This window comes from Passer domesticus, chromosome 4, assembly GCF_036417665.1.
Source record: "Passer domesticus isolate bPasDom1 chromosome 4, bPasDom1.hap1, whole genome shotgun sequence".
Taxonomy (NCBI): Eukaryota; Metazoa; Chordata; class Aves; order Passeriformes; family Passeridae; genus Passer; species Passer domesticus.
Window position 1 is genome coordinate 3,888,498 of NC_087477.1, and position 22,595 is coordinate 3,911,092.

The 22,595-nt window shown below is 46.1% G+C and overlaps 1 protein-coding gene and 1 long non-coding RNA gene across 9 annotated transcripts; one reads left to right on the top strand and one right to left on the bottom strand.

The window, feature by feature from the left end:
• The first annotated feature begins 1,203 nt into the window (after window positions 1-1,203).
• Window positions 1,204-12,062, top strand: LOC135298420 (uncharacterized). 8 transcript variants are annotated; one of them, XR_010360402.1, is made up of 3 exons: window positions 1,204-4,659; window positions 5,683-5,825; window positions 6,187-12,062. It is a non-coding gene; the product is annotated as an uncharacterized LOC135298420 (long non-coding RNA). The 8 variants fall into 8 exon arrangements; XR_010360403.1 differs by having other exon boundaries at window positions 1,205-4,659; window positions 5,686-5,825; XR_010360399.1 differs by having other exon boundaries at window positions 1,207-5,825; window positions 6,187-7,706; window positions 9,116-12,062.
• A 526-nt stretch (window positions 12,063-12,588) lies between these two features.
• LOC135298419 (serine/threonine-protein kinase PAK 3-like) lies at window positions 12,589-22,594 on the bottom strand. The gene is made up of 13 exons (XM_064415980.1): window positions 22,274-22,594; window positions 21,339-21,376; window positions 20,815-20,937; window positions 20,174-20,296; window positions 19,774-19,954; window positions 18,756-18,819; window positions 16,923-16,971; window positions 15,675-15,787; window positions 15,034-15,151; window positions 14,295-14,394; window positions 13,673-13,869; window positions 12,948-13,085; window positions 12,589-12,799 (listed from the first exon to the last, which is right to left on the bottom strand). The coding sequence occupies exons 1-13, from the start codon at window positions 22,551-22,553 to the stop codon at window positions 12,710-12,712; spliced, it is 1,614 nt and encodes a 537-aa protein (XP_064272050.1). The 5' UTR covers window positions 22,554-22,594; the 3' UTR covers window positions 12,589-12,709.
• Between the last annotated feature and the right edge of the window lies 1 nt (window position 22,595).

A 22,595-nucleotide genomic window follows, 5' to 3' on the forward strand; every position in this document is an offset into this window, starting at 1 on the left:
TTCAGGAATCAAAGGAGGAAGCTCCACCATGATTTCATTGGCAGTAATGGGGACACGCCTCTGGAAGTGCTGCCAGCTGAGCCAGGGGCTGGGCCTGGGGGGGACTCATGTGCCCACATTGCCCTCTCAGGGCAAATGTCGTGTTTCCAACACCAAGGAAATGTAACGAACACTGCCTCAGGGATTTCATACAGACAAAAAGGCAAAATGGAACAAACTTTGGTTTAATGATAAAGACAGATCATGTCTCAACAAAGACAAAATGAGAAAGGATGGAGCATAGTGAACACGTAACCTCTTACATGTAATGATAAATAACATACTATTAATCTACTAGTAATTTAACACAACTTATCATCTAATAGTACTAATACATCTTTTATATTATTAATGTATCTGAACTAATTAATTGAGAAGTTCCTACCACGTAAATTTAATGGACGAATAAAGAATCCTAAAATCTTAAAAAGCTATCTTATTTCTTTCTAATCCTCTTGAGCCTAACTCTTGCTAGTCCTGGACAAGTGCAGGGCTAATTTGGCCTTTTCTTCTTGGGGAGAGGCTGTGCATCCTTGCGTGGGTGATGTCTTCTCCCACGCAAGGATGCTTGTTCCTCTCCTTGATGGTTTCAAACTCCCTGGAAGACAGGAAACAAACCATCCATTGTTAACTTCATACACACCATGAAGCCAGGCGCCGAGATCTCACTTTTTGGATGAATTTCCATCTTTTCAGGCTGTGACATCTTTGTAAAGTGATCAGCACTGTGAGTCTGATCTTTCTGGTTGCAATTGCTTGAAATGTCTTCCTCCTTTTGCTTCATCGTAGGTTTAATTGGATCAGCAGCACCAAAGCAAGCTTTGATGCATGTGTTCCTGCTTGTACAAATTGTGTCTTGTTGGGGCATGGCAAGGTTTCACTGGGAATGCTGGGTTTGAACGAAGCTGTTTGGGTTTCAAGTGGGCTGTAAGCTTGAGCAGGGCTGCCAGGGGCGATCCTGCAAGTGGCCTCAGCTTGCCCTGTGGTGCCTTTGGAAAGGGTCAGCGTGCTTTAGGCCAAAGGGGCAGCTGGGAGCAGAAGGAGGAGGAACTTGCGCACCGTTGGCACTGCCCGCACGGAAAGGGGCCTCCCGCCGGCTGGGGCGGCTGGCGCGGTTGGCAGCAGGGACACTCCGCGCTGCCAGCCCGCTTGCGGCTTCTCTTCCCTGTCTCCCCAGTCTCCTTTCTGGGAGGGCTTTTCCTCCTCTTCCGTTTGCCCGCAGTCTGGGAATCAAAGAATCCTTATCAGTGCTTCCTTCCTCTCAGAAAGCTGGAATTCGCAGTGTCCACCCCAAATGTCTATTGGCCTAAGCAAATTCTTCCAAACCCCGAAGAGCTGAGAAAAGGGCTGGATATGGCAGGGGGCTGCAGCAGGCTGCCAACGATGGAGGTTGGAGGAAAATACTCCCCTTTACCACAGCTCTAAGGGGGTGGGATAAATACGTGGCTATCTCTAGTTCCTCATGTCTTATTTCTACCTCTCTGCCTAACATCTATTTATCTCTGGTTTTCCTCCCCACATGTCTAGGGCATGGCTTTGACATTCAGTCAAACTAGTGAAGACACATGATTACCCATTTTCTGCTACCCAAAATAATCTCTCTCTCTCTGTCTCTCTCTGTGAAGCAAATTGCTCTTTGCTGCTAAGGAAAGTATTAAAGGTGCCATAGCACCGGCAGCTCCTTCTTGGGATACGCTGTGGTGCTACAAAAGATCTCTAAAATTTGGCAGCATCTCCATGAAGGCGGCCCAGATGGCTGATGTTAGCAAGCAGTGGGGAATGAAAGGTCTGATTGGAATCTGAGGGTGCCAGCCCTTGAGAAACTGATTTGTAGAGAGTCAAAGCCCATTTTGGTGGTGGTGCTGCTGCTTTGTTGGGTCAACGTTCTGCTCCAGAATTCCGTATTTTAGGCTAGCAGCATAACGAAGCCTTGGGCAGCATCTGCTGCACCTTTCCCAGTACATGGGACTGTGATTGGTGTTACCAGTCACAGCCAGAAGATCTGCCTTCTGATTCCCCAGTGGGAGACAAGCCAAACCAACTTGCAGAGCAAGCCAAAGAATTGTTGATTAGACACTTCTTTTAGCATGGAGTGTTCTGCCCTTTTAGCTGTCCTGGTTATATAGGCCAAATCAGTTACTAGATTAAAAGGTTGTTGGAATTTTTTAAATGCTCTGACATCAGCAGCCAACTCAGGAATTTGGGGGGTTCCTTCAATGACTTGAACATCCTACTCCCACTTCTGAGTGTTTGGATCCTTCCAAGTGATAACCGATTTGTGTGATTTTCCAGAGCGATCTGTAAAAACTGTGAGGGCTTTAAGAGGAACCTTACCTTTTAGAGAATTTGGGACTAGATGGAATGTTTCTTTTAGTAGCTTGTGTTTTGGATAATGAATAGAGACTTGTCCGGGATAGCTGTCTAAATCAAACTGAAGGTATCCATTTGTCTGTAATAGCGATTCTAATTTGTGTAGTTGAAATGCTGGATAAATGTATGTTGGGTCACACGCTGCAGGGGTTCGGAGGTGGTTCCTGTCTTTAATGATTAACTGAGCTAAAAGCTCTTGAGGGATTGTAATAGTTTTTTTGGTGTGGCAAAAATACCCATTCTACAATTAACAATTTTTCTGTAGAAGACGGGTCCCACTGAAAAAGCAGTGCCTGGAAATGTGGGGATTTACCAAGACTAGCAAACTGGGAGGTTAGAGAGCAGTCAGCGCGGTGTGCTTTTCGAGATGAGATAGCAGGTGCTACCTTTTGCAGCGCGTCGTGGGCATCTGGAGTTAAGATGCGCTGGGAAGTCAGGTCATGGCTCCCCTTCAGTAGGCTGAACAAAGGGCACAGCTCTTCTCTCGTGAGTCCAAGCAGTGGTCGGATCCAGGTGATGGAGCCACACAACTGTTGTATGTCCCTTAGCATTTGAGCCTTATCTTTGATGGAGATATTTTGGGGAATAATGGCTCACCCGCTGATAAGGAATCCAAGGTACTTCCACAGGGAGGTCTACTGGGTTTTTCAGGAGCAATATCAAAACCTGCATCTTCAACTGCTGTCACAGTCTTTCTGATCACTGGGTTAAGGTAAGTCTTTTCTTGGGAGCAAATTAAAATGTCGTCCATATAATGCCGAAATATAGCTTCAGGGAAGGCTTTCCTGATTGGAGATAGAATCCCAGCCACAAACATTTGACATAAAACAGGGGAAGTTTTCATTCCCTGTGGCAATGTGACCTAATGATATCTTTTAAAGGGTTCTTGACAGTTGATTGGTATCGAAAATGCGAATTTGGGAGTGCGGGACAGAGAGGGATGTTGAATAAACAGTCTTTGATATCAAGGATTGTGAGCTGCCAGTCCCTGGGAAGTACAGAAGGTGAGGGGAGCCCTGGTTGCAAGGAGCCCATGTCTTCTAAAACATCATTTACTTTCCAAAAGTCTTGTAATAACCTCCATCTGTCTTTGCCAGGTTTTTTATAAAAAGACATGGGTCAGGAGCTAGTTGATGGTACAATGTGTCCTTTTAATAATTGTTCCTGTACTGAGGCATGGAGCACTTCTAATTTGTCATTTGGAAGGCCCAATGATCCACCCACACAGGATCATACCCACAGGGAGGGATCATACCTTTTCCCACAGATGGACAACAGCCATATTGAGTGGTTTAGTTTTCATTTCTTTTTAATTCCCAAAGTTTCATTTTTTTCAACATTGTAATACAGCATCTCTATTCAAATCATTATACTCACCTTGGTTAATTAAATATTTATTAATTTATTTTGCCCCCATAATATCAGACAAAAGCATAGGACAAAAGCATAGGAAGAACAACAAGCAATTACAGAAATACAGTATCTTCCCTGAAAATCCCTTGGAAACCATGTTAAAACAATGGGAAGAACATCAACTTACTAAAGATAAAGACCCACAGCTCAAGATTGTGCATTGCATGTTAGAATGGCCAAAGAAGAAATTAAAACAAGGTCTTCGCTGGCTGAAGCATGGGTCTACCAGGATGTGGATTTGCGAAGTACTTTACAATTACGCCCAAAATAAATTAAATGCAGACTGGAATTGCAGTATGTGGAGGTCTGGTTTAAATATTGGAACAGCGAAAAGGAAGTAGAAACAGATAAACCAAATTCTCTCTGTAATGATCAATGATAAAGACACAACAAGGAAAACCAATCAACCAAGGTGGGACTCATTAAATTTCCTCCCCCCTACTGCACCTCCCAACGAACCAGCTGCAACTGCAGCTGAGTCATTGGAGGCTTCAATGAGTCATGTAACTGAGAGGGCTGAAGAAATTGAAAGTAGCAGTGGGACATCAGAAGAAACGTATATTCTATCATTCTCCTCCAGGCAAATTACAAATTCAGCCATGCAGGAAGTTCCATCCAATCAAGAAGGTCCAGCCTTCTTCACTTGAAGGAGAACCCTGGTAGTACAAAAATGTTCCTCCTGCTCCAGCAGTAAAGATAAAACAAAGGTGGCATCCCTCAGAGAGGTCCCAATGGAGGGTGCACAAGGTGGAATAGGATATGTAAATGCACCCCTCACCTCTTCAGAAGTGAGGCATTTTAAAAAGGAAATGGAGATATTATTCAGTGACCCAGTAGGTATGTCAGAAAAAGTTTACCAGTTCTTAGGCTCTAGGATTTACCCTAGGGGAAAATGAAATTCAATAATGCAAACCCTTTTCTCTCCAGAGAAGAGAAAAGTTATTTAGACTGCAGGGATCAATATATTGGACAGAGAACATAATTTAGGAACAACTGGAGAGAAGAAATTACCATTAACAGATCCAGAATGGAACCCTAACTCAGATGAGGGAAGAAAAAGTATAGCAGAATACAGAACCCGAATTGTAAGGGGAATAAAAGAGGCAGTCCCCAGAGTTAATAACATGAAGAAAGCCTTTGGTAGCAAACAATAAAAACATGAGAGCCCAACTGACTGTATAACTCGCTTAAATAATAACATCCAATTATATTTAGAAAGAGATTTAGGTAGTGAAGGAGGGAAGACAATGTTCTAGGTCCACTTTGGGTTACATTCTTGGCCTGACATAAAACAGAAATTAGAGAAATTAGATGGATGGCCAGAAAGAAGTTTAGATGAGTTATTAGCTGAAGCACAGTAAGTTTATGCCAGGTGAAATGAAGAGAAAATGAAGACTAAAGCTAAGATGATGGCTGCTGTCCAAATTCCTAAACCAATTAGGCAGGATGGGGAGAATATTCAATTGAAGAAACCTATTTGCTTTTATTGTAAGAAAGAAGACCATATGCAATCCTGCTGTTTTAAGACATTGAGGGACTTAAGAGATTCTCCAAGTGGAGAATCAACCCTCAGAGAACTGAGGGGGTCAGGGGCTCTTCTTCTTGGGGCACAAAAACCATCTTCAAGAGCCCTTGATAAAATCAAGGATAGGACCCCTAGAACAATTAATGGAATTTTTAGTAGACACAGGAGCAGAGACAACTTGTTTAACTGAAAAACCAAATGCATGTGCCATAAGCAAAGACACTTTCAATATTTGTGCTGCTAAAGGGGAATCCTTCCCCATTCCCATCATTAAGAATGTCACTATAAAGGGTAATGGACTAACCAGAAAGGGAGATTTGTTTTTCTACCTCCAGCAGGTAACAACTTACTTGGCCAGGATCTCCAGATACCTTTGAAAGTTGGAGTAGTTCCACAAGAAGGAAGGATGAAGGTCATTTTGTTTACTTTATCCACACAAGATGAAAACTGATTAATCCTACAGTGTAAGCCCAACCAGGTAACTGGGATAAAATGAACATTACACCCATTGTAATTAATCTCCTTCCAGATATTAAACCAGCAAAAGTACCCTGGCACCCCCTTACAAAGACCAAAAGGTATTGGCTAAAACCCATAATAACTGAACTGTGACATTATAATATACTAGAGCCATGTACTTCCCCATACAACACCCCATTCTTGCTATTAAAAAGCCTGACAATAGCTACAGGCTAGTTCAAGACCTACGTGAAGTACATAAAAGAGTGCAAGCTGTGTGCTCATTAGTACAAAACCCTTACACCTTGTTAAGTTACCACCTACACACTCTTGGTTCTCAGTAACCGACCTGAAGGATGCATTTTGGTCATGCCCTGTAGATTCTCCTTCTAGACACCTGTTTGCTTCCACCTGGGAAGATCCAGACACTGGAAGGAAACAGCAGCTCACCTGGACCTGGTGACTGCAAGGGTACATGGAGTCTCCCACACTCTTCGGTCAAGCCTTGGAGAGCCTGTTCATTCCCTTTTCTCCACCCTCAGGAATACAAGTAACACAGTATGTAGATGACATACTACTCTCCAGAGAGCAAGAATCCACTGTAAAATTAGGCACCATTCAGTTACTGAACCTTCTAGGAGAGAATGGACTAATAGTATCTAAATCCAAATTACAATTTGTTAAACCAAAGTAAAATATTTCGGACATGTAATTGGTCATGGTACCAGAAAATTGAGTACTGAAAGGATAGAAGGGATTTTAAATTTACAACCTCCCCAAACAAAGAGCGAGGTTAGACAATTATTAGGCTTAATGAGGTACTGTAGAATATGGATTGATGAATACACACAAAGTGTCACAATTTTATATGAAAAATTAACTACATCAGAACCTATTAATTGGACCCAAGAGGATAATAAAAACTTAGAAAATTTAAAGCAAAAGATGATTCAGACCCCAGTTCTCTTTCTTCTTTCACTAGAAGAAGATTTTCACCGCTATATTAACATAGACAAAGGAATTCCTTATGAGGTCTTGGCCCAAGAGTGGTCAGGAATCCATAAACCTGTAGCCTACTTGTCCATATTGTTGGTCCCTGTGTCCCAAGGATGGCAAACATGCATCCAACCAATCACTGCAGCAGCCATCCTAGTAACAGCCAGCCAAAAACTTACATTTGAGAGAAATCTGACAGAATACATACCACACTCCACCCAAACCATTCTTAAACAACGAGCAGCCGAATGGCTAACAGACTCTCATATTATACAATATGGGAGCACCCTCATCCATTCCACAACTGTAACCCTGAAAACAACCACCCACACCAATCCTGCACAGTTCCTATGTGGAATTCCCCAAAAACAAGATCTCGTGCACAACTGCATAGTTTTTATAAACCTGCAAACAAAAATTCAAGAAGACCTCCTAGAGAGCCCATTAGATGAAGGAGAAATCCTGTTCATCGACGGATCATCTAGAGTAGTAAATGGAAAGAGGTGCTCTGGATACTCCATCAGAGATGGAAAAGAACTGTACAGGTTAGAAAAGGAAAACTACCACCTTCCTGGTCTACCCAGGTATGTGAATTAGATGCTTTGGAAAAAGCATTGCACAGACTAGACAGAGCTATTGGAACCATTTATACGGACTCTAAATATGCATATGGAGTAGTCCACACGTTTGGGAAAAGCTGGGCTGAAAGAGGGTTTCCCACATCTAAGGCCAAAGACATTTTACACAAAGAACTTATATTAAAAATTTTAGAGGCACTTAAGTTACCGAAAGAAATTGCAATGGTACGTGTTCCAGGTCATCAAAAGGGAACTCTGGAGAAACCAGAGGAAACATCCTAGCAGACCATGCTGCAAAGGAGGCTGCTTTTGAGGGGGAATTAAAGGTATACAGATTTTATCCAAGAGACACACCCGAGAGTACACCAGATAACACCCTTCCTATCCCTATTTTTAAAGACAATGAAAAACAGAAACTCATATCACTAGCTGGAAAGGAAGATTCTGAGGGATGGTGGCATCTTCCTGATGGCCATTAAATGTTAAATAAAGAGCTCACTCGAGAAATTTTACAGAACCTCCACCAATCCACACACTGGGGATCTAAAGCTTTAGCAGATCACTTTCTTCAGAATTTTGGATGTCGGGGAATTGATTAATTAGCTAATCAAATTACCATAGGTTGTATAATTTGCCAAAAAGTCAATAGAAAATTAACGAGGAGAACGAGACCTGGAAGAATTGAAATTGCAATTAGACCCTTCCAAAGTATTCAAATTGATTTCACAGAAATGCCCCATGCCCAAAGATGGAAGTATTTCTTACTGATTGTAGATCACCTTACCAATGGGGTTGAAGCATTTCCACTGTTAATGCCACTGCTCAAACAGTAAGTAAGGTAATCCTAGAAGAGATAGTCCCAAGATATGGAATTATAAATAACATTGATTCAGACCAAGGTACCCATTTTACATCATTAGTATTGCAGCAGTTGGCTCAACAATTAGGAATAACTTGGAAATTACATACCCCTGGCACCCTCAAAGTTTGGGAGGGGTAGAACGCATGAATCAGACTATTAGAACAACCCGGACCAAACTGATGTTAGAAATGAAGTGGACTTGGATAAAATGCCTACCCCTTGCCCTTCTCAGAATCCAGAGCTAACCCAGAGCTGACTTAGGTTGTTCCCCATATGAAATGTTATACAGGCTTCCCTATTTAGCCACCCCGCATCAAGTAACTGCCAAAGAGTGAGGAAATATAAATGTGCAAAGGGATATTCAAATGATTGCCCAGAATCTAAAAGACTTAAAGCAGAGAGGTCTTGTACCCCAGAACATTCCTTTAGACTTCTATTTACATAAGATATGCCCCAGAGAGTAGGTACTTATTAAATGCTGGAAGGAACAATCCCTGACTCCATCAGGGGAAGGTCCTTTCCAAGTTCAACTGACCACAGAGACAGCCATCCGAGCACAGGAAAAAGGGTGCACTTCCGTCAGCCGAGTAAAAGGTCCAGTAACACCACCGCAAGATAACGAGAAACCTCCATGAACTACTCTCTACAACAGTCCTCCCCGGTGTTATTCCTGAAATTATTATATCAATTGTTATTCTCTCACTGTTTTACAGTAGAGAATCTAATGGTTATTGTACTTACTTTTTAACAAGTTATTATGAATTTTCAATTCCATTTCTCCACCAGTGAAGAGTATCATTTCCCTGAGAAATGACCTTTCCTCTCCAATAACTATGTCTTTTTTTTTTTTTTTTTTTTTTTAAATTTCCTTAGGAGAAACAACATGAATAGAACCAAGGCCAGTTCCAGGTAGGACTTTCCTGCATTTAGGTCCCTTCCTGCATCCAGGTACACTCCCATGAAAACCAAGGGGTCTGAACCCAGTAGGAAAACCAGAGAGGTTGAATGGTCTGCACCACCTATCAAAGAGTACCACAGCACTTCAATCTTCCCATTGACCCCTGAGCGAGGGAAGGGAAGGTGCGCCCTACTCCTCATACTCTCCCTCTGGATCCTGTAGATCCCCCTTGTCAGAGCCTGCATCTGCTGCCACCAATGCTAACATACAGTGTACCTGACCAAAGGAAACTCCTACCTCATAAAACACTCATTCCAGGCACATTCTTATGTAAATCCCTTTTGTTATAATATGATGACACTGAGTAGATACTGACAATCGGACAAAAACCAATGGATTGGTAGAAATATTGGAAATGCAAACCAGAAAAGGAATGGAGAGTGTCCTGATCAAGAGATTTGGCTATATGTCAAATTTAATTATATAACGAAAAAGAAGGATTTGTTAAAAAGGAAAACTTATGATGTTGATTTGATTCGAGAAATTGTAATAACTGAAAGGGGGAAACAAAAGGGGGACAATCCATTAGCTACCGATAAAAACTTATTTACTGTTTTAGCAGAACAAATTAGTAAAAATCAAAATATAACCAATTGTTGGGTTTGTGGAGGCACCTTCAAATCAGAAGCCTGGCCTCAGCAAGGAGTCAGTATTGGACCCCTCAAATGACTTAAACTAAATTATTTCCCCTCCCAAACTCCAAGAGATCAAGACAATTGGCTATTGAGGGACACAGTTCTTGGAGAAGAATGTATCTGGAGAAAAGGAAAAAGATACACTGAGGAAGTTGGAGAAACTACCTGTAAAAGATATTTACTAACTGAGGATCACAAGACATGGTGGATACTGAACGAACCAGATACCTTTTGGTCAAAGAAGAAAATCAGAAACAAGAACTGCATATTACATCCCAATGAACAACTTTATCAGTGCTGGGACCCTAAAAGTCAGCCTTTATTCAGTATTACCCCAAGTTTCTAAGTATTGGACCTCCACTTTTATCACGCTTTCACATTTTTGGGAGGCCCCCCAAGGTTTATACTGGAATTGTGGGCAAAGAGCATATTCTAAACTCCCTTCTCACTGGTGTGGCAATTGTACCTTAGGAGCAATACGACCTAGCCCCTTTCTACTATCAGAAGCAGCTGGAAACCAGCTCGGAGTTCCCCTAGATGATAAATTAAAGAGACAAAAAAGATGTGAAATAGGGGGAATGTAACAATGGGGTGAGGAAGAGTGGCCACCAGAGAGAATTTTAGAAACTTACGGACCTGCCACTTGGGCTCAGGATGGGAGCTGGGGCTATCAAACTCCCATTTACATGCTAAATCACATTACTGGACTACAAGCCCTGATTCACGTCATATCTAATCAGGCCAAGAGTGCAATTGATTTTTTCAACGCCCAACAGAAGCAAATGAAAACAGCTGTATATCAAAACTCTTTAGCCCTAGATTATTTATTAGCCAAAGAGCGTGGAATATGCGGCAATTTCAACACATCAGACTATTGTCTGCATATTGATGACCATGGTGAAACTATTACTAAAATTACCCAAAACATCAGAAAGCTTACACATGTTCCAGTCCAGTTTTCACCTGATTAGTGGAAAAATATGTTCTCTAGGGAGTGGTAGAAGAAAGCCTTAATTATTTTTCGAGTTTCCTTAGTTAGCCTTCTCTTTCTCCCATGCTTAATCCCATGTTTCATTCATCTAATTACCTCAGTAGTACAAAGCATGTTCGCTAGTCAAAATCTTCAAACGAGCCAACATTCTATGCCTACTGTCAAGAAAATCATAAATCTCAATCCAATCAAAACAGATAGGAAAACGGGTAAAAAGGCCCAGCAAGTTTAGATTAATTTTAAACAATTAAACACTATCAACAAAGAACTTTTACATTTATGTAAATGCAAAAGCCAATTACTAACATAAGAGAAAGAGGGAGGAACTGTCATTTATAAAATCCCTTACATGGCTTTTGCATTTGTGACTGGTTTATATTTGTAACTGTTAATTAGCTTTTGCATTTATAACTGTTTAAAGTTACTAGTTTGATCAAGTAAAAGTGTTCAAATTAATGAAGTAAATAATATAAAATCATTATCAAGTTATACTAGCTATTCAGTAGATCCCAACTGAATGTTTAACAGTCCTGTTAAAATAGGTAGCAAAATAAGAACTATATTATTTTTATAATCCTTTGTTCTTAACCTAATTACATTATTTGTAAATTTAATTATCTCTTTTTAGTAGCCTTATACTTTCAAAGTTCCCAGTGCAGTTTCCTCTCACCAACAGCATGCAGCATTTTACAGACAATTTCTAGCCCACTCCAGGTTGAACTGGTAACTTGATGCCACAGCAATGGTGCATACTAATGAGAGAGCTTCCCATCAAAAACCTCAGAGATATCATCCCACCCCAGTGACAGCACACTCTGGGAAAGAAGATCTTACCCCATCATCTACTAGCACCAATCACCTGAGACTATGGGGGCAGGACTGCAAGTACAGACTGAGGGGACCGAGAACATCAAAGGGGCAGCCTGGCCTGAAGAGCTGTCTTTGCTGTCTTTTACTGTTCCTGGGACTGTGACTTAGCTACAGCAGGGGACCCCACACTGCAGATTTCAGTCAATATCTCTTTTTAGAGACCTTATTCCAGATTTGAGGGCAGACTAAGTGCATTCACTGCAATGCCCTCGGGTTCTTGCCTTGGGGCCAGACGCCAGTTCAGCTAGAGGTTTCCTCAATCCTTGGGCCTGGGACTTTATCCTTTTTTCTTTCTTTCCTTTCTTCTTTTTCCTTACCTCCCTTTTTGTTTTTCCCCTTTAAATAAACACCCTATTTTTGTTCAAATCGCCAAAGCTGTATCTTTTTACCACATTCAGTAAATTTTCAGACTTCATGCCAGCTCCTCGGAGCAAAGCATGAAGATTACTCCACCAAGGCAAGTATGTGTAGTACTCCCTTGTGTTGGCATCAGTTCCCGTGGCAGAACATGCCTTCCCACTGGACACTCACCTGCACCTGAGCCTGTGGAGAAGCCCGGCTCCCTCCCCCTCTGCCCACAGCAACACAGACACTCCCAACCTTTCCCAAGAGCTGCAACACAACCACAGGCACAGCAGCATCCCCAGCAGTGACACCACTGCTCTGCTCCATTCTGCCCTGCTCTGCTCCTCTAGTCACAGCTGCAAGCCTGTATCTCCACAAGAGGCTGTGGCCTGGAGGCGAGGAAGGAAAAAGATCTTTGCTCACAAACAAACCGTGCCACAAACCCCATCCATGGGTCTTCCCACATAGCAGAAACACCTGACCATTCAGAAGCAAATTTAGAGCTTATTCACAGGGTGAGAACAAAAGGAAGCTTCCAACACAAAGGGTTTATTTATTTATTACAGTATTTATTCTGACTATCACTCATAACAAACTACAAACTACGAGCTATAAACTACAAACTACAAACTTCAAACAACAAACAACAACAAAGGCCTCCTCCAGGGCTAGTATCTCCTGTCGGCCATGAACTCCTGCGTGGCCATGATCAGAGGCGTCAGGGAGGAGGCTGGCTTGGCTGATGTTACAAATGGATGCTGCCCAAAGAGAAAAAGAAGCAATGAGCTTCTACTTTCCCCACAGCCTGAAGCAGGCTTTCTCTGGCTAGCAGAAAGATACAGAAAGGAGGGCATTCTGTGCACCTCTCTCTCCACATCCAGGACCTGCAGCCGCTTTGCCTGTTACCTGCAGAAGTTCCTGGGCAGACCAGCGCCTGTCCTCGTCCCTCTCCAGGCAGCAGTGCAGAAAGTCTCGCAGCCACGCCGACTGCTGCCTGGGCTTCTGCAGCTTCGGGGGGGCCCCGGTGCTTATCAGCTGTTGAACCTAGAGAAGAAGGAAATGCCACACTCTACCTGTCTCCTTCGCACCCCAAACTTCTCACACAGAGCCCATTGGACAAGCTCCACTCTGCAGTGGCACTTTACTCCCTGCCACAGGGTGGCAGATACCTTCCCTAGCCCTACTAAAACAACCCAAAGCCAGAGGCAGCCATAGCCAGTCCAGTAGGCAAAGGTTCTTGCCTTGACCACTCATTTCACTGGATGATGGAATCAGCAGCAGCTCCATCAGCTAAAGCACACTTTGCTTCTCTGAGCACTGACACAGCCTCTACAAGTGACATGGAAGACTGACTTTCATCTAACTCTTCTATTTCCAAGGATTATTCCATAAAATGCAGCTCAGCACTGCTCACTGCTCCCTTAGGCAAAGCTTCTGCCAAGCAAAAGGCATCCTGATTTTTAGGTCCTGTTCATGCACAAAAATGGCAAGGGGATGATCTGGCCAAGAAGCACGAGAGACTGTGCAGCCTGGAACCTATCATTTTCAGGTGTTGGCAAGCTTCCCAGGCAGAAGAATGGAAGCAGATTTTGTTGGGGTGACAGCAGTGTCTGAGAGCAGCTGCAGCGTACCGTGCGGGAGGTTTTCATCAGGTACGGAGGCGCTCCGTCCACCATCTCGATCCCCACGATGCCAAAGGACCAGATGTCCACTTTGGGGCCGTAGGGCTTCCTGGTGAAAATTTCTGGCGCCATCCAGTAAGTAGTCCCAACAGCTGATCTCCGTTTGTTCTGCTCGGTGGTCAGCTGAGCAGCAAGGCCAAAATCAGCTGAGGAGGAAAAACCACTCTGATCAAGCCAGCGTGAATTAGGAAAGCAAACAAAAGAAACTCCCACTGTACCAATGTCCAAGAAGGCAGTGTGGAACCCAGCTGTAAAGGGGCCATTCCTCAGGCCTGCAGCCAAGGAAATACGGAATTGGCCACTTAGCAAAAGCCCCCAGTTTCAGGCAGTGGATTTTAGTCCCCTGAAGCTATTAGACTGTAACTGCCTTGCTTGGAAAGGGACACACACAACCCAAAGCCACTCCTGGGCCCTTCTTCCCAGTAACACCTCCCTGCACCTTGTGGCTGTGTTCTGTGCTTGCAGCAGGGCAGCCTGCACTGCCACAGGCCCCACTGCAGGGAACTGGAGCCACCCAAAGGCAGCCCCACACCGCAGCCCGCCACGGGTGAGCCTGGCCAGCAACACCCACCCAACTTGACTGATCCATCCAAGCCCAGGAGGATGTTGTGGCTTTTGATATCGCGGTGGATCACTTGCTTGGAGTGCAGGAAATCCAGGCCTTGCAGGCACTGAGAGAGGAAAAAGAAACACAAGCCTAAGTGGATTTCATCCCACAAGCAGGGAAGTGGCACATCTGCAACACTGGCTTCCTGGGGGATGGTGAGCAGGACAGGCTGCTGGCAAGGGCAAGAGCCTGCTGCTCCACCACGAGAACAGCAGTGCCTTTCTAAGTGAGGGTGTGTTTGCTTCTGAAAGAGAAAGGGCAATTGTTCCTCTGGCCAGTGCCCTGCAAACACAGGCTGAAGGAGCCCTGCTGCAGTGGCTGTGCTCTCTGCAACCAGACAGCAGTGGATGCTTTTGCAAACACCACTTTGGGTGCAAGGCTCTTCTTTGAGGCTGAGCTCTGGGAGACTCCTGTGAGTATCTCTTCGTCTTTGCCCCTTGCTTCACTTTGCGCCGCCAGCGCCTTTGCCCTTACAGGGAAGGAATGCAGCACACACAGGCTCCAGGTAAATGTTTGCCTCCAGGAGAGGCAAAGACAAACACACTAGAAGAAGGGCAGGGACACTGGCAGGCACTTCAGATGCTCTTGCTACTGCCAAGGACATAAGAGAAAGGCTTGGAAGATGAAATCTCTCCTCTCCTTATCACCCATTTGGAAGGACCATCCCGACCAAGCCATGGGAAGCACAAGTGCCATCCCTTACCTCCCGAGAGACAGCTGCTATCTCTCCTTCTGCCATGTGAGTCTCCCTGATGACATCATGTAAAGAACCTCCGTCCATGTATTCCATCACCAGCCAGAGTTCCTCGTCCACCAGGTAGCTGAAAGGAGCAAACAACAGCCTGGAGATGAATGCACGCACTTACACAACCTGATGGATTCTTGTTTCTGTGTCTCTCTCAGAGGAACACAGGAGGAAGTGAGTAGTCATTCACTATGGTCTACAGGGCCTGAACTCTGAGCAGTCTAAAAGACAGCTCAGTATCCACACCAATGCAACAGGCCAAGGGAAATACAATAGACAGTGCTTTGTTAGCACTTCAGACCCATGGAAAAAATCAAACCCCAAACCCAACAAAACAATGTGGAGAGAGAACAGGAACTTGGGGGCTGTTGGCTCAGTAAGACAGGGCCAAGTCCTGTCTTTGAAAGTGCCCTTCACACTAGGTATGCCAGGAAAGATGAATGCAGCCCGAATGCAATCTCCTCCCAAGACGCTGTAGATCAGCCCAGGAACAGGAATCAACAGTTCCATCCTCTTTTGCCAGCACCCAAAGGAGTGGTTGAACCTCTGGCTTGCAGGATGAGAATGACCTTTCATGGCAGGACAGCAGAATCACTCACCTGTCTACATAGTTCACAAGGTTGGCATTCTTACTGCCACGCATGACCTGGATTTCATTCAGGCACAGCTCGCTGCTGCTCTCTTGCAGGAGACTAATTTTCTTGATGGCCACCTAAAACAACATGGAAAGCCATGAAACAAAGTCTGTGGAACAGGTCCACAAGGGGAAGATGGAGACAGTGATTATGGGATGACAGTAGCCCCAGCTGGGCTGGGCCAAACTGCCTTGTGACTGGACATCAGACCCCGTGCTTGGGCACCTCCCAGGACAGAGTGACAGATACCCTTTGACTTGTAAACACGGTCTAAGCTCTCCACATCAAAGTTCTAACAACACTCACTGTAACCACAGTCTTCCCCCAGGGCCTTCCTTTATCATTCCCATTGTCATTGACACACCTCTTGCAAGCAGGAAGCCATTTTTGTGCTGGTAAAAATGGAGTAAAACTGCTGGGAAACCTTGGGCACTTCTAGGGGGCTTGATCATTACTCCAGTAACCACTGGCATTCTCCATTGCACAACTACAAAGCAAACTCTTACAGACATGACAGGTAAAATGTTGTTTGTCCTAAAATCATCCTGAGAGTTATTCCCCCTAAGAAATACAACCCTACATATTTCACAGAAAAAATGCTGTGATGATGAAAACGTCATTAAGGACACCTCCAAAAAAGACAATCCTAGCACTTCCTCACTTCAGGAATTTGCATTTTATTCCACTAAAATACTTTACTTCATACCACTAATATTAGCAATTACTGCCTGACTGTAAAAAGAAATAAGCCATGCCTTGATCCTCTAGGGATATATCCCAGGCTCTGAGCAGGCCTTAGGCCCTTGACAGACTCCTTGCACACCTCTCTCTCTAAGCACAGATCCCAAAGGCAGCACTGCAGGTGGCTGCAGAACTACCAGCACGATTCCCATGTATTAGCTAACAGCCAGAAATGAGAATTCAGGAACGCTGCAGCCCCAAAGAGCAGTGCCATGCTCTGAGACACCACCTGGGCACGTAGACCCAGCCCTGTGTCCTCCTCTGAACGATACCGCTTGGCCTCCTTGCATCCCCTGGGGCAGCTGAGAAGGACAAAATCTGTCCCCACTGTATTTGGCAGGCAGACACTGCTCTGCACTCCATTTGCCTTTGCAGCAAAGCTCTGCTGGCGAGCCAAAGCTCAGCCACAGCTCACAGCACAGGGGAAGGCACTCGAGAGCTGCAGAAGCTGCGGCGCTGCTTGAGGCTTACCTCTTCTCCTGTGGCAGTCTCCACTGCCATGCACACAGTGCCGAAACCCCTAGAAACAAAACAGCAGTGGAGAACGAAGAAGTCCTTTAGTCCCTCCAAGTGCAAAACACTGCAGCCCAAAGGGAAAAAAGTCCTGGGGAAAACAGTAAATGGAACACGACAGATTCTTCTATGGGTCTTTTCTCCCTTTTCTCTTTCTCTAGCTGTGCATGTGTCGGATTCTTCCAGGAATTTGCCGGTTGGGTCTCCTTACACCTCTCCTTGGAGTCTGTCTGCCAAACTCAAGCAGACACAGATCCCTTCTCCAGCTTGCAAGGACAATAGTGTCCAGCCACAGCCAGAGCAGGCAAAGGCTTCCATTGCTGCACACAAATGGAGAAATCCACAAAACACAGGATCCTTAGGCAGCTGTGTTCTGGGTCCAGAGCCATTGGCAGCTGCTTCTCTTCAGTGCACCAGCCACTGGAAGGACTCTACTGTTCTGGTGACTTCTTGTACATTTGGCTTCTGTTCTGGGGTGACGTTATGATGCTTGTACCCCCAGTCACCTGTTCTGTTTATACTGGATGTTATATTCTGTGCCTCCAAGATTGGATCAGACAGTAGGTGTCAGGAGAAGAGGGAGCACAGAGTTTTGTTATCAGCTGCACTCTCCCCCGCAGTCTGCTGGAACACAGAACTCCAGTGTTGTGGTCTGGGCACAGATGGGGCCAAACACCACACTCCTTTTGCTTTTTAGTTAGTTAGTTAGTTTAGCTAGCTAAGGCAGTCTGAGTTTTCCCTTTACTGTTTTTCTTTCCCTTTTCTTGGAACCATTCGAACCTGCTCCAGACTGGGACCCGGCAAAACACCGAGAGTTCACACTTTGTAGCCCATCAGGGCCTACTCTGCAGCCTTTCCCAGCACTGGAGAATGACAACCCCCAGGAGAGACTTTCTGAACTTGCCATCTCTTCAGAGCAGGAAATGAGTTTTGTCATCCATGATTGTTCATTTTGTATGCTGGGAAGTGCTTTGCCTGTTAAACAAACAACTTCTTTCCACTTCTCTCCAAGGAAATTGTTCCCTAATCAGCTGGGGGCAGTGGCCATGTGGGTTTGCTTTCTGGAGGTTTCCTCCCAAATTAGCCCTAAACCAGGACAGCTTACCCAGAGAAAATGCTGCAAGTCAATCCCATCTACAGTCAGCAGAGCTGGCTTTCAAAGGGAGCAGCTTGGTGGATTCTTTGCAGCAAAGGCCTAAAGCCCACAGGATCCACGAGGGGTCTGCCATCAGGCAGATGATGCCTTTTCCTCTAGAGTGCATTGGCACTGGGCATTCCCCTGAAGCTTTGTCTTTTACCATCTCAGCCAGAAAAGAGAGCTGCTGCTTTCATTTCTGCTTTTGGCTTCTAGACTAGGTGGTGGTCATCCTGACCACTGAATCTTGTTTTCAGCAAAATACTGGAAAGAAATGTTACTGAGAGCTGTTCCCAGACAACTCTCTGCTGCTAACTTGACCTTTGAGGCAATGAGGTTTCTCCTCCTTTCATTCCCATGTATTCTGTACTGTTTCGAGACACTAAAAATTATTTCTCCTACAAAAAGTCACACACTTGAGGGACAGGAGATCTGCCAGGTGCTGCTCTTTGCCGCAGACAAGACACTGCCAGCATCCCGGTGTCTCTGCTGTGCCTTTAGACCACAGATATAAATGCTGGCTAGCACTGAGAGATCACCAGGCATCATCTTAACACAGTGTCTGAACAGTTTTGGAGATTCTCACTCTGGGGAGATGTGACACCAGCAAAATGCACAGCCCCTTCCTTTGAAGAAGGAACTGTGGCTGCACTCACCCTTTGCCAATAGTTTCCACTTCTGTGTATTTAGCCTCAGGATCTCCCTCGCTCACCAGCATCTCTGTAAAAATCCCAAGGAAAGATGCTCACTTCAAAAGAGATCCCACCCTGCAGCAGGTCACAAAGGCAGCCCCACTCTCCGGGACACCGGGCCCTTTCAACTCAGTCAGTCGGGAAACAACAACACCACCGCACCAGCACCACCTCAAAAACAGCAGCAGCAAGACAAGCAGCCCTGCAGCACAGATAGCCAGCACAAAACTAATAGTCTAAACTGCAATCTAAGCACATGGAGAAATAGTCAGAGGAGACAGGGATCAGAAAACTCTAACCAAGAGAAATTATTGTTTTCTATAAACATTAAGGGCAGCAGGAAAACCAAAACCTTCCTGTTCTTGGCAATGAACACTCTGTGACATTCAACACAAGCTTTCATCCTTGCAAACATCAAAGGCATCTTGGGTTCTGGAATCAATTTTTACCATCAGCTGCCCTCTCCAGAAGAGGAAGAATATTGCAAAGTGCTTCCAGCAGAGCCCAGATCTCCAGCTTTAAGCAGGACTTTGCCTAAACAATGCCCTTCAGCCTTTCAGGAGCAGCAGCTCATGTTATAAGCTACTGTGATGGCCTTAGGAATGAGGTCCCTCAGCCTTTAGGACAGGCTGAGTGCTGGAGATGACCTTGGCCGTGCCCACAGCAGCTGGGCCCCGCAGGAGCTCCTTGAGGCCTACTCATTCGCGAGGTCACAGCCTCCTGCTCAGCCAGAAACAATCTCTGCTTGGCCTTTTGCCCACAGGGAAGCTCAGGCAAAGCCAAACCAGGCCGAGCTGCTCTCAGAGGCAGGAGCAACACCCCGCTGATCCCTCGCCACCTCAGAGCACAACAACAGGGCCTGTGTGGAGGAGGCCTCAGGACCTGGCACTCAGCTGAGGAGGAGCAGGAGGTGGGACAGCTCATGCCGACACACGCGCACACAAGGCACTGCTCCGGCACACAAGGATCACAAAGGACCTACTCAGCATGGCCAGGCACTTGTCCTCTGTCCTCTCTCGCTGCTGCTCTCTGCTGCCAGACGAGCTGGTCGTGCTCCAGGTGCACGAGCTGCTCGTGCTTGAGCTTCCAGCCTGGGCACTGGAGCCTTCTCCCGAGCCTTCAGCTGCAGCTCGTGCAGGTGCCAGGACAGAGGAGGTGGAGCTCTGGGACAAGAAATGAATTTGGGTCACAAATGTGCCTGGCAGAGATGCCCCTCCCATCCCATTTCAAATGCAAGCCCCTAGGAAGATGTTGCTGGCCACACCCAGGGCTCTTCACCTCTCAGCTTGTGCACCTGCTTCAACAGCTCAAGGCACAAAATCCAAAGGCTGCTTTTACATGACGGACAAAATGACACCAAAGACACCAAAGTAGGCACTTACTGGTGTTGTTTGCTCCGGCCATGGGCTGACAGCAGGGCCAGGTTCATCGGCACCTTCATCCTCTTCAGCCTCTTCCTCAGGTACAGAGGCTGCCAGAGCAGGTGCTGACGCTGCCCTTGTGCTCTGTGGACAGACAGCAGCATGAGGGATAGGAAAGAACCTGTCATTCACCACCTCACCTATATTCAGCTACAGGCCCCGCTGCAGCTCAGCTCTTCCTTTAGCTACTGACTTTAGCTGCTCTGTGGGGAGGGCCAGGTCCCTGCTGGGGACAGTGCCTCCTCATATCCTGCAAGCTTGTGAACTGCATCTTTGCACTGCTCTCCTCACAGGGGACAGGGAGCCTGCACAGCCACTGGCCACCAAGGACCTCACTTGTACCCCAGGAGCATCCAAAGACATCCTAATGCTACCTCTTGTCTCTTGCTAAGACAAATTCACAGCCCCTTTCAGAACAGTAGGAAGCTGGTGCATAAACAATCCAAGTTCCACTCCCCTTTTCCAGGCCCCACTGACTGGGGGAAGGGCTGGAAAGATTCCGGCCCCCAGCATCTTCAGCCAGGCATGGGAGGTGCTGTCTGATCAGCAACTTGCAGCTATGTTTTGCTCCAGCCACAGCACTACCCAGAGCTGCCACTTACTGATGCTGGATGCTCAGGCCCTGCAGTGGCAGCAGGCGCAGTTTGGGGAGCATCTTCCTCCCCTCTGGCCTCTTCTGCACGAAGACACGCAGCCAGAGGATCCTCCGAGGTTGGTGTTGGGCTCTGCAGACAGACAGCAGCATGAGGGACAAGTGACCTTCTTTATATTCAGCTCTAGACCCAGATGCACTAAGGAGAAATCATCTGCAGTGAAATGGGATTCTAAGTTGTTCCCACTGAAGTGAAAAGGCACAATTAGATGGGACTGCACTCTCTTGTGCAGGGGAAATTCCGTCATGGCTTAAATCACAAAGCAACCCCACTTCCAGCTGCTTAAAAGCTCTGAAAAGGAATTGGAGAAAACAGCCTGGGCTCCTCCTGCTGCTGCTGCTCTTGCTGCAAAGAGCCTGGACTGTAGTTTCATTCATCCAACCAGGCTGGCACTGGACTGCAACACGCCCAGCTCACAGCTTGCTCCACAATTGTCAAATGCTACCAAGGCCAGAGGCTCCTTTCCCACTCACCCAAAGACCAGATTTTCTCCAGGCACGGGTGATGTGACCTGCAACACACAAGAGGAAAACAACCAGATGCTGTAAGAAAACTGCCTGTGCTGGGCAAGCCCACAAAAAGTCAACCCAAAGACAGAGCATTCTGCTTTCACTACATCATTCCAGCTGCAACCCCTGTGCCACACAGCAAGCAAGGCAACTGCACAAAATACTTCCTTGTCCTCCGTGGCCACTCAACCCATAGAAACTTGAGACTCAGAAAGGCCCGGTGGTTCTGTAACAATCATTGCTTCTGCCCCACCCCACCCAGCAGGAGCTACAGCTCCTCCCTTTCCTGTCCTTCAGTTTTCTCAAGAGATTGCATGCAGCAATTGCTATGAGCTCACTGGAAACCTTTCCCCAGAAAAGCTTCACCCAAGTGCCCCTTAGCCAGGGTGGCAGTTCTATGGTGACACAGCACGGGAACAGCTCCAGGGTTCGGGAGCATACAAGAACTCCTCTGAAAGGTCTGTCTCAGAGGCCTTTTCCAAGCTGATTCTGTGACTTCATCACAGAACAAATGGCTCTTTTAGTGTGCAGGAAGTGTCAAGGTCCACAGGCACATGCTGGGATGAGGGAATATAGACAAGAAGACTTGAACTGAGGGACTTTCCCTTAGTCCTGGAGAGCAGTGCACAGCTTTTACAAGGACTCCTGACAAGCTCTCCCACTCTTCCTATCTTGGAAGTTGTCTTCCTTGAGCCAGCAAACTGAGGAGACTCTAAACTCCATAGCCACAGGCTGTGCCATGGGAGGAGTGGAATCCCTGCAGGCCACATTACAAATGCTGCCCACTCCCCACTGGCTAGAGACACCCCTCTCTTAGCTGGAGCTGTTGACAGCGGCTTTACCCAACCAAAGGCCTCTTTGTGGCATTTTGGTTTCCATATGCTGCAACATCTACTTACGTGCCAGGTGGGTGAGAAAGTACCCAGAATAAGCCACGGAAAAAGCCGTGCAAACTGCAGCACATACTCCCTCCATGGCTTGAGCAGCGCTGCTCAAGTCTGCACCAGACAACGCCTGTGGGAAAAAACAAAAATATTCCGAGTCCTGCTGGCAGAGACCTCGTCGATCAGCAGGTTCGCCTTCAGTGAGCGTGCCACAGAGCTGCTCTGCACACTGAGCCCTTCCGGGCCTCGGCACAGCAACTTTGCCTTGACAACGCCGGGATGCGGCCGCTGACATCACAATAGCAGCACCCTAGGCTGGATTGTGAATTCATGCATA